Raw genomic sequence first — 12,588 nt, 5'->3', positions numbered from 1 at the left:
GAAATGTTTTAAAGTGATTTATTTCGATATTCCAATACGGTAATTTAGAGAGAGAAAAATAAGCAAAGCTAAACGTTACGCGTGTGTTGCTGTTCTATTGGTTCTATTGAATTTCAACTGCGACTTAAAGTAACATACTTGACAAACATTAGTTTTAGTTTATATTTTTTTTAAGACATTCGTTTTAGTTGTGCTTGGTCGCCTTTCATTGAAGAAACTATTATGCCAGCCATATATAAATTTGTTGTCCAGGACAGCCATGTGAAAATAATAGCAAAGCATTAGCATGGGTAAAATATATGGATTTACAGTAATTTAAAAACCTAATTCAAAATCTACAAAGATAAATGTTTCGTGTGTACGACTGTTCTAGTTTACCCACTATAAGATGGAGCTAAATATTTCCAATAATTCAATGGCTTGCACGAATTTAAAGTGTTTTATCCTTGTTATTCTCAATCCAAACATTTGTTTTTCATTGTCAACCATTTACGTAAAATCAAAAGTTGACGTGTCGTAACTTATATGTGAACCGCTTTTTTTACTTTCATAAATCCATAAATGTGCGAATAATGCAATAAAACAGAAAATCAAACAACTGCTTTACCTTAAAATTGTAGTTAAATGCAATATCTGAATTTGGAGCGTACACGTAATGGAATAAACTTCAACATTACAGATTTCTTTCATATAATTTTATATTTTGAAATGAAGTTTATGCTCCAAATGGATTCAAGAAATTTAACTTCATCCTTTTTTTCAAAGATTTAATGTATTGATTAATTTTTTATACATAAGAATAAGATTATTCAATTTTAAGAAATCAAATCGACATAGTGTTTGCACATATAGGTCAAAAGACCTGTGAATTGAAGAGGGATTTTTATTGTCAGTCTTTAATATATACGTATATGAGTCTGTGCTTGGTATAGAGATCTTGAGAATTTGATTACGAAATGACAAACAGAACGTAGTTTTGATGATACAGATCTTTTTATTTTTTAAACTCCTCACCTATAACTGTTTCTTGAGACTTCGTTGTTGTCACATCACTTGTAATCTACAAGCAAGCACACTTAATATTAAATGGATTGTCAATTGTTAATAATTATTAAATGACATAATAATTTGCTTTAAAGTAAAAATAGAACAGGACATTTCCGTTCTACCGCGACCTTTAAATAACCAACAATGAGGTTAAATGTCACTCTGGTATCTTGCGTCCTTCTTTTAAAAGATCAAATAAGAATTTGAAACATAAATATGATTGGATTTATTTATAAATCATAGTTTCTTAAAGTAAAAACTGTCCTGTGTGGAGTGACACTTTCATTGCAAATGATGAAGCTTTACTACTTGTTTTTTGTTTTGTTTTGATTTTCTAAAGGAAGTAAACTAATTCAATAAAAAAAATAATCATTTAAGAATTTTAAAAAAGACGTCTTCATAAAAATTGTTTACACGATGTGTTGAACATGATACATGTTAATAATGTTCATGTTGCAATACGAAGTGTTGGTATTAGTGTTCTATTTACGAGCAATGTTTAGGATTGATGATATTATTGATTTTATATTATCATCATCTTTCTATCAAAATAATAACGTTTTCTAGATTTTTTGGAAATTAGAATTCCTGGATGTTTTTATACAGTTAATGATTTTTGTTTCCTATGTTGTTTTTAAATGAAAAGAAAAAAAGTAACACAAAAATACCGAACTCAAAGGCAAGTTCACATTGTCAAAGTCCATAAATAAATTACAAAATTAAACGTTATCAACCAACGGAGCGAATGGAAAAAAAACCAGTTGAATTAACTAGTTGTTTTCCTTTTTTACATCACTGGGCCGATACCTCTGCTGGTGGACTATCAGTCTCCGGGGGTATCATCAGCTCAGTGGTCAGTGCTTCGGTACTGACATGACTTAACAAACTTTAATAAAATTGTCTGTTTATAAATTTTGAAATTATTATGAAACTAAGGTTTATACTCCCTCAGGCAAAGTTGGCTTTAGATGAATTTGGCTATTTATTTTAGGTATTTTGACATATAGCTCTTCAACGATTTCCGGTACTTATACATTTTCGGATTTCAAATGTTTGGCTTTGAGCGTTCCTGATGAAGGTAAATCCAGAAAAGCGCTTCGGACGCAATAAATTATTTAACGTGTTGTTTTCCATTTTTTGTCATATATCTAAACAACAGGCATTTTCAGCAGATTTAAAAAAAATATTATTACATGTTATATCATTACCATTATACCACACAAAAAGATACAAAAACGAACATTTTTAATCAATACTCTGATTCTCATTGTTGTGCAAGAAAACATATTTCAGATGTTACACTTCTGTCATCCTTCTAACTAATGTTATGAAGGAATTCCAAGTCAAATTTTGGACACTGACCTTTTACAAAATTTCCAAAGGATATACTAAAAATGTTTTGTTGTAAATATTTCCATTAATGAATACTCAGTACGAAAATTGTGTTATTAATCTGTTAATAATTGTTGTTATTCCATATTGATAAAATGTTAGTAGGTTTTTCTATATGAATGGTACTTTGAATAAATAAGACTATATCTTTATTACCAAAGTCTTTAAAAACTATAGGTATACAATTATATCAACATCAATAATACATATAATACATACATATGACTATGTGACAGCAGAAGGTGTTGTAGTAATAAACAAACATTACTTTAACATTTCGGAACTAACCTTAAAAGATCTAAATATAAATTTACCTAAATTACACAATTCTTTTACATTGTGAGTACTCATCAGTTTAATAAATTTGTACATCGACGGTTTTTTCCAATAAAACTGTTCTAAAACCTTGAAAACGTGGACATTTGAGGATGAAATGAAACTCATCCTCTATATAATTTTTACAAAAATTACATGTTTTATTATTTCTTGTTATACCATAAAATCTTCCATTTTCTATAGCTAAGTTGTGGCTACTTAATCTTATTTTTGTTATACATGTTTTGTAAACACTTGGAATTGGTTTGCATAAATAAAATTGCAGTCAAAAATTATCTAACATATATTTATAATTAGAACATATTGGAGACATATGCAGCTAAGCATCAAGTTCTTGTTTTAGACAATCGTAAAAACGTTGCTTTATGACAGCAAAATATGCATCAGGCAAGTCACAAATAAGGTTTTGGCTATACCATACATCACCTAAATCAATAAGAAAAAGTTCATTCTTTATAAAATACAGCCAGTTACACTTATTATTTGGACATCTCTCTAAATCACAATATAAGTAGTTATACCAATTGTTCAATGTACAGTTTAAAGCTTACCCTTCCGGAGCACCTAAGATCACCCCTAGTTTTTGGTGGGGATCGTGTTGTTTATTCTTTAGTTTTCTATGTTGTGTCATATGTACTATTGTTTTTCTGTTTGTCTTTTTCATTTTTAGCCATGGCGTTGTCAGTTTGTTTTAGATTTATGAGTTTGACTGTCCCTTTGGTATCTTTCGTCCCTCTTTTAAAGTATTCAACAATTTAAACCAATATTTGAAAATCTTACATTTTCTTGCGAAAATAAGAGGCAATCTACCTAGCTCTTGATATATCATAACATTGTTAGTAGACAACTTAACACCAAATATATTTTTACAATAGTTCATGTGGACTCTCTCTATTGCCGGTCTTTATGTGCACCCTATATTTCGCTTGCATAACTCAATAAAGAATTTATATAAGTATCAAACAGTGATAACAAAGTGACATAGTTTAAAAACATACTTTTCACATTTCTTCTTAAAGCAAGCATTGCTTTTCCACCTTGTTCTTACAATTTCTGTTGTGACATATTATATTTGCCATTAAAATTTAAAAGTACACCAAGGTAAGTAAAATTATCAACACCTTCAATTTCCTTATTATCATAATACCATTTCTCATCAACATGAACTCTTCCACCTTTCCTAAATACTACAAACTTAGTTTTATCAATATTAACCTTCAATGACCATTTTGATGTATACTCATATAATGTATCAAGCATATTTTGTAACCCAAAACCAGTTTCTGAGAAAATAACCATATCATCAGCATACATAAGTAGAAATAAATTGAAAATGGTATGGCATTACTATTAATGAAAGCCATTTCACAATCGTTAACATATAATGAAAAAAGTATGGGGGATAACACCTCTCCCTGCATCAAGCCCAATTCATTGGTAAAGTATTCAGAATAAAAACCATCAACACATACACAAGTAGACACACTAGTATATATAGATTTAATAACAGTTAAAAGTTTACATTGAATACCAATTTGTGATAATTTATACCATAGCATTAGCATTTGAACAGTATCGAATGCTTTTGTGTGATAAACAAAACAACAATACAGACGTTTGTTTGCTGATAGGGTCTTCAAAATTACAGAAATTAGGGGGAAATTTGCCTTTACAGTTCTAAAACCTGGGCGAAAGCCGAACTGGGCGTCAGTAATGACATCAAAAGAATCGGACCAGTCCATTAAACGTTGATTTAATACGGAAGTAAATAATTTTGCGAATATTACTTACAAGACTTATACCTCTATAGTTATTTGGATCGCCTTCGTTTCCTTTCTTGAAAATAGGCACAAGTATAGCAATGGCCCAGCTAGTAGGAAATATACCGGACAGTAAAATACCATTGGAAACCTTGACTAATGTGGGCATAAACACATCTTTATACTCTATAAAATATTCATTCAATATACCGTCTACTCCATGACTTATATTGCGCTTTAGATTGCGAAGCCACTGCTGGTGGACGTTGCGTCCCCGAGGGTATCACCAGCCCAGTAGTCAACACTTCGGTGTTGACATGAATATCAATAATGTGGTCATTTTTATAAATTTCCCGTATAAAAAACTTTGAACTTTTTGAAAAACTAAGGATTTTTTTATCCCAGGCATAGATTACCTTAGCCGTATTTGGCACAACTTTTTGGAATTTTGGATACTCAATGCTCTTCAACTTTGTACTAGTTTGGGTTTATAAATATTTTTGATTTGAGCGTCACTGATGAGTATTATGTAGACGAAACGCGCGTCTGGCGTACTAAGTTATAATCCTGGTACCTTTGATAACTATTTAAAATCTCCTCCTCTGTAATCACTTCGTCCAGTTCAGGATATACACAATCGCCATCTGTGTTATTGAATAAATCTTCGGCACATGTATTGTCTATATTAACAGAATACAATTTTTTAAAGTGTTAAAAGAAAGATTGTAATGGTCCATTATTTTTTTTTTCGGTCCTTTTTCTAAATTTAGAATAAAACAGTTTTTGTTTACTATATTTCAAAAAGTCCATTGCATTACCCTCTATACGTTGGTATTCTCGCTTAAGACGACGTTCCATAACTTTATATTCCCTCTTTGCACAAGTTAAGTTTGTATGGTTTACAATTGATTTTGAACGATTGAAAACATGTAGATAATCGATATAACATCGATAAAGTTCCTTGCATCGGGTGTTGAACCAAGGTTTGTCAAAATAATTATATGGTTTATACTGCTTGTTGTTAACATAAGGCATCGTTTTAAAGAAAGGCGACATAATGTCCTCTATCATACATGTAAAATTGCTCAACGATTTATGAAAAGAATTTTGATTTTCAAAGTTTATACGATTCTGTAAACGAATTATATTGATACGAATACACTCAGTACACTGTTCTTCAAATTGATCTTTCCATTTGTATTTAACACGACTTTCTGTATCTTCCATGGCATCTGAGCATTTGCCTGGGTTTCGCATAGTGTTTAATAGATTCAGTTCTAAATTTAAAAATGCATGGTCCGAATAAGTTGTAAAGATTGGCACAATTAGCTGGTTTATATTCGGGAAATAAAACGAAGGTACAATGAAGTAATCCAAAACGCTCATACCAATAGAGCCACAATATGTAAGTCATTCGAAAATCCTTTTTTTGTGCCTACCATTCACTATCCTTAAGTTTGAGGATTTACACATACTAATTATTTTAGATCCATAACTGTTTGTATTTAAATCAGGATTGACTCTTTTTGGGAAAACATGATCGGCTAAATATTCAAAAGAGCCACAAATTCGGTTCTTTGCAGTAAAATGAAAATCATCATTTTCCACAAAATCGACTAACGTCCCAGTTCGACCATTCAAATCCCCAAGAATAAGAACGTGACCAAGTTCAGATTATAACTCAATGCTATTTTCTAACTCATTGTATAAATCACAATCATATAACCTATAGTATTTAGATTTGACTGGGGGAATATAAATTCATGCAATATATACAGATTTGTCTTTGGTAAATATACCCTACTTAATAGTCAACCATACAATAAAGTCTAAAATACAAGTTTCAATATCAATAACAGTAGAAAAACATTTTTTAATCAAAATAACACTACCTCCTCCCTGAATAGATTTAGCTTTCAATCGAGGGAATAAATGACAATTATAATCAGGTAAACGAAATGAAAAATCGTTTTCAAGCCAACATTCCGTAAGAAAAACAAGATCATATGTACATAAAAAATTTACAAATGCTTATTATAAAGTTTTGTTTGTAAACCACCATTTATATTCCACGAGATAAATTTTAAACTATCAGTACAAATGTTAGATAAAACACTAGTTTGAAGTCCTTCAACGCTATCCTAGTCTTTCTTCTCAGCAATACTGCAATCGGGATCCGGGTCATTGTCGTTTCTACCAACTGTGTTCTTCGTCTAGTACCACTCGGAAATGCCACTATTGACTCCTTCATAAATTGCTCGTGTTTTAAAACATCATTATTAATGTAAAGCTTGTCCTTGAGCAACACCGCCTTGACATTTTAACTTCGGGCTTCCTTTAAAATTGGAATAAACCTTTTCCGTTTAACAAGAATACCTGATGGGTATACAGGTTTCAGTTGTTTTTTACTCGAATATACAAGTTCTCCATATTTTCACAAAAACTTTCCAATTTATCGATTTTTTTGTCCATATTTTCTTAACTACTCAGCCGGCTATCGATTGTTGTGATGTATTGCATAATATGACCAAGAACGTTGTTATCAGGCACTGGCGGTGGCGGCTAACTAAAATACGGATATGATCCAGAATGAGCTGGAGGGGGGCAGGAAAAGGGAGCGGGTACGGGTACTGAAGCGGTGTACTGGTTTGCGTATTGAAGGCATACTTCTGATTATCAGGTGTCTTATCGGACGACAAGCCCTCGTGAATAGAATGAACGCTGGAGTTGTTTTTCGAAAGTTTTTTCGATCCCTTTTTATAAGGTTGTTGTGATGGAGAATCAAATGATGAGTCTGTATTATTTGACAAATCTTTCAATTTACGCTTTGCATTTGCCTTTAAATTGTTTCTGGTCATGTTGATAGATAAAGTTCGGAAACAATAAGTTTAATAGAAATACTGATATTGATAACAAGTTGACAACATTGTTGACACTGGTATAACAATAATGTAAACAAACGATTGTTGACTTCCGGGTTTGGGTGTACTCGAATATTTCGAACGGTGTGATCTATTACAAACTAACCATTGCTCGGTAAACGTGATGTAACGATTGTTTTTATTCAAATTTTCAATATACAGTATCGTCCTTATAGAATAAACATCTTCTATGAGTCTCGTCGTGTAAATATAATTATAAGCAACAATAAATACACACGACCTTCTCTAACCCTGTCACGTGACCCTGCCTATTAATAAGCATATTCACCTGCGGAAAAAAGTATATTCACCGCACAAAACGTCCCGTGCTTTTACGTGCACAATTTTGTTTAAAAACGTTTGATGTGCAATTGGTTTTGGTAAATAAATGCCATAACATACAGTTCTCTCGGAATATGAAATAAAATAATTACTGTATTTTGTTTTGGTAAATATGTGGTTGAATGGACTTTTTAAAAACAATAAAACTACTTATCATATACTTAGAATAAATAACATATGATTTTCAATGTATGGTAATAACATTAAATTTACGTAAACTCCATATTTTTTTCGAATTGGTGCTTAGCGGGCTGATACGAAAGTTTATCACATGCTTCGATTGTTATCACATGCCTTTCCGTAGCGTTAGCGCATGGCATTCCGGGGATACTCGGCCAATTCCGGAAAATACATCTCAATGCTTTGTTTTCAGTGAAAAACATTACAAAGTAGTATACAAAACAATTATTTGGATACTGGAAAGTATATTGTGTAAAATAATAATAATAAAAAAAAAAAAACAAAACCAAAAATTAATTATTAACTAAATGCATTTTTTAAAGTTTCAAACAAAATTTAGAAGGTTACTTTAAAAAAAACCTTGACCTTTCAGTGTCCATTATGCATATTGTTGAATTATTTTTTTTGTCGATACGTCCATATTAAAATATTTTTCTTCTCTTTTTAGGCATATGATAGAAAGATTTCATATCGAATGTACTAAATCTGGGTTCTGACGTCCGTGAACTTTTCAATCTTTGAACTTCTATTTTTGGAACCAAGTAAAAGATCAATATATGAATCTGTTATTTTTCTACATTGTTGAAGCATATGATAAAAAGATCATAAAATATCATTTTTCATATCTCATGTATTAGCAGCCCTCGGTCAATATCAGTCCTCGAGCAATGCGGCTCTTGGGCTGATATTGAACCTAGGGCTGATAATACATGCGATATGAAAAATGTCATGTAATAATCTGATAATATTCACCTCTTCAAAAGACAGTAATTGTATAGTATTTAATATTTGTACAACCAGATAACACTCCTTAGACGTTGAATTGCAGGTAAAACGTTGTTCGTCGTAAAAAACAACATTGACAATGTTTCCGAACTCCAGTCCATCGTTAGAAAAACACAATTCAAATCCTTCTGCCACTATATTGCCAACCGCAGTTCTTTTTCGTCTTACTGACGGTAAACCAACAGATACCATAAATAGGTTCCTATAATCGGCATGAACTATGTCGTAAACTGTGGTGAACCCATACGATCCTTTTAGTATCTAAAATAGAGGTTTATCAAACTTAAAACATTCATGTGACAGGAGAAGCCTTCTTTTTATCAGGAACCCTTGCTGTTTATTAAAGTATCATTGATTTGCAATGACGGTATATATATATATATATATATATATATATATATATATATATATATATATATATATATATATATATATATATATATATATATATATATATATATAGCAAACTTAAAACAGGGATCGAATAATCACAGTTTTAATAACAACATACTTTATGACCTCCCCCTCCTTGTATGTAATGTGATTCAACTTATTTTCAAAACGTATGATTATCAAATTCGTATGCTCATTTCTAAGTATTTCAATTCATTTAAAAAATAATTAATATTTTCCACTGCCGAGTTTACCTGAAAGTGTCTCCGCTTACACCAAACAGTTTTCGAATTGAACGTTCCGTATACATTCGTTGTCTTACATGCTCTTGTTCGTGTCCCACATAAACCATCACCGGGTATTTCAATGTTTAATGGAGGTTTTGACATTTCTTCTAAACAATCATCGCCAGTATATCCATCGTTACATGAGCAAACACCTACAATTATAATAATATTTGTATCAAATACAAGCTTTCACGTTAAGATTAGTACTTATAGCCTAAATTCTTTTCAAAAATTATAGTATAATGGTAATAACCATTTAATGCCAATGTGATTGTATTCGGAACGAAAAGGGGTAGGGGAGAAAATTAAATGCTTGACCAAGTCTTGCATGCTCATGTTATTCTCAGCTTCGTACAATTACATGTTTTATTTGTTCTACACAAGTCATGAGGCATAAGTCTTTGATATGCAATTATGTATATTCCAAACAAATCCAGATGTTCAAACAATATACTTTAAATATGATATTGTTTTAACATAGTTCAGTATTACTTGAATAAAAGAAAGGCGAAAGATACCAATGAGCCATTGAAACTCATAAGTTAATTTTTTTACTGGGAACGTAATGGCTAAACAAACCGGAGACCAACAACAGTACACAAAACACAGTATTGAAAACTAGAGACTGATCAACGCAAACCCCACCAAAAACTGGGGGTAATATCAGGTTCATCATAATATGTGCATACCTGGACCAACACATCATTATATTTTGATAAGCATAGTGATTAGGGTTGAATAGGTTGGACATCTGTTATGCAAAGTTCAAATTTCAAACTTTTTTGGGATTTAAAAAAAGTGGACCTTGTAAACATTAAAATCAGAAAATTGGAAAGAGCTTATAATTGCTAGCAATATTCTGTTCCCATACATCCTTAAACATCCTTAACATTTAAACAGATTCTATGTCCATGTGGATTTTTATTAGATAAAATATTTTTATCGAGTTAATTTGCATTGCTATACAACGTGTTTCTGTATTTTGTTTCTGTTATGGTTTCGGTAGAACAGTGTGTTATATCTTGTTGTTTGTTGTTCAAATAATTCTAAATGGCCTTTCCATAACATCATCATCATAAAAATACTTTGGACGAATATTGTGAACATTAATGTATAAAATTCGAAATTAAATGTAAGTAACGTAAGCGCGTCACTGTTTGTGATATCATGTGGTGTCTGTCGGTATACTACTGTTGCCTTTATTTACATCGGCACTCAGCAAAGCATGCGTACTTTGAAGAATTTTTTTTATGTAATTTGTACCACATATAATGTTGTGACAATATGTAATATGCGTCCATTATCAAAATTGTTTCGATCCTAATTCGCACAATCTTTGATCTGTTATCTCGTTTTGTCTACTATGTACTGTGCTAAAGGAAAATTCATTTTGAATACGTAAATAAGGCTTTCCGGCAGGGTCACTTTTTTTTGAACTTATTTCGCATTTAAGATGCAATCATTGAAATAACTGTAGCCGGGTAGAACAAATACCTGATACACAAGTGCCATTTCCACTACAATTGTTTGGACAAAGAAGACTTTTAACATAATCTAAAATGGTCTGAGACCCATTATTGTCAGTTTTGGTAATCAACAAAGTTTGATTTCGAGATAGTTCCATTATGGCTTTTGTTTGTACAGCTCCAACTGTATCTCCTATGAAGGTTGTGCCAGCAGTTATCTGAAATATTAAAGAACCACTGATAATATAAATCTTTTATGTATAAATTTCCGTAAACAAGAATGAAAACAAAAATTTATACATTGTATGCGTCTGAAGCTCTTTCCTGATTCAAACTTAATCAGGAACGTTCATAGCCAAATGTTTGAAAGCAGATGATGTACTAGTATTAGAAATAGTTGAATAGCTAAATGACTTCAAATGTTCTAAAATGATAGCAAAATATATGTGAAAGGTAAATATTGATGGAGTTGAACACTATTTTGTTTGTTTGTTATGCTGTAACATGTAACACTAAACTAGCTATGATGTCTTTTCGTAAATCAAGATCCAAACAGATAAAATAAGGGAGGTAGATGACAATGAGATTAACGACATCGAGTGATTTTTTACTTCAAAGAACTTACTTCAAAATACAAAAAAAAAAAAGAAAAAAGAAAAGAGAAACATAATTTTTTACTTAATGTAGTCAAATAATAATTAAAAATCTAGGTTTTACGCATTCGCGACTATTGATATTGGTGTTATGTTTCTACTCGCGAATGTCACAGTAAAATGATCAGATGCGACCTGAATATCTAACATTCAAGACTGAATGTATTCATAATCTGACAACCCTGGTACATCTGGTATATCTGAAGGGATTGACTTCTTAATGCGTTCAGTGCAAGTTTTGTTGGCTTTTTCTTTAGTCCACCCATCTCTGAAGTCAAGTTTCTGTATTCGTAAATAAATGAAATTTAGTCATACATCAGAATGACATGCATAACAAAAATAGCTGATGTAATAAATGTTTGCATCATTTTTCAGCCGAGAAAAACATTGTATTAGATAAGGTATGCATCATGTATATAGATATTGCAGTATTACAAACAAAGTTAAACGATAGAATCAAGCGACTGGATACATATACGTTGAATGACAAGAAATGTTTGTTTTTCTAGTCCGTACTAAGACCTTTGATCGTTAACTTTTTACACTTTGTGCCTTGGTTTGGGAGTTTTCTCATTGGCACTCATACCGATGTCATGTAAATTGCGAGAATAGATTTCCTGGGTGAAGATGTCTTAAACGAATACAGAGGAAAGACGAATAAGACACCTTTATTTGAAAGAATACGATAAAGTCATGATTTATAGATTTACCTCTTAATAAAACACAAAGTCAACCATGAAATGTCTTTTTTTAAATAAATAAAAAAAAAATTACCTTCGTGCCATCCTTTTTCAGACTCGACTTTTATCAGGAGAGATACCGTTTATATTCTTAATATTTTGCAATTTTCAAGGAAATAGTGTTTATGTAATATCAAGACATTGATTTCAAGTATTCTACAAAATTTTGTAAATTAAATTAATTTAATCTATTCTAAAGTTTGCAGTAAATTGCTCAGAAAACAGTTTGACAAACCACTAAATATGAAAAAATAACATTTCAGAAATTTTGTTTTAATAATGATA

General features: G+C 31.1%; 1 protein-coding gene across 1 annotated transcript; it reads right to left on the bottom strand.

Annotated features, from left to right (window-relative positions):
• Positions 1–3,819: 3,819 nt before the first annotated feature.
• LOC143065418 (uncharacterized) lies at positions 3,820–11,829 on the bottom strand. Its single transcript, XM_076239016.1, has 5 exons — positions 11,753–11,829; positions 10,939–11,147; positions 9,412–9,596; positions 8,834–9,025; positions 3,820–3,990 (listed from the first exon to the last, which is right to left on the bottom strand). Exons 1-5 carry the CDS (start codon positions 11,827–11,829, stop codon positions 3,820–3,822), a joined length of 834 nt encoding a protein of 277 aa, XP_076095131.1.
• Positions 11,830–12,588: the final 759 nt, after the last annotated feature.

This window comes from Mytilus galloprovincialis, chromosome 1 (assembly GCF_965363235.1).
Source record: "Mytilus galloprovincialis chromosome 1, xbMytGall1.hap1.1, whole genome shotgun sequence".
NCBI lineage: Eukaryota > Metazoa > Mollusca > Bivalvia > Mytilida > Mytilidae > Mytilus > Mytilus galloprovincialis.
The sequence above is the reverse complement of the archived record's forward strand: the minus strand, read 5'-3'. Positions and strand labels throughout refer to the sequence as shown.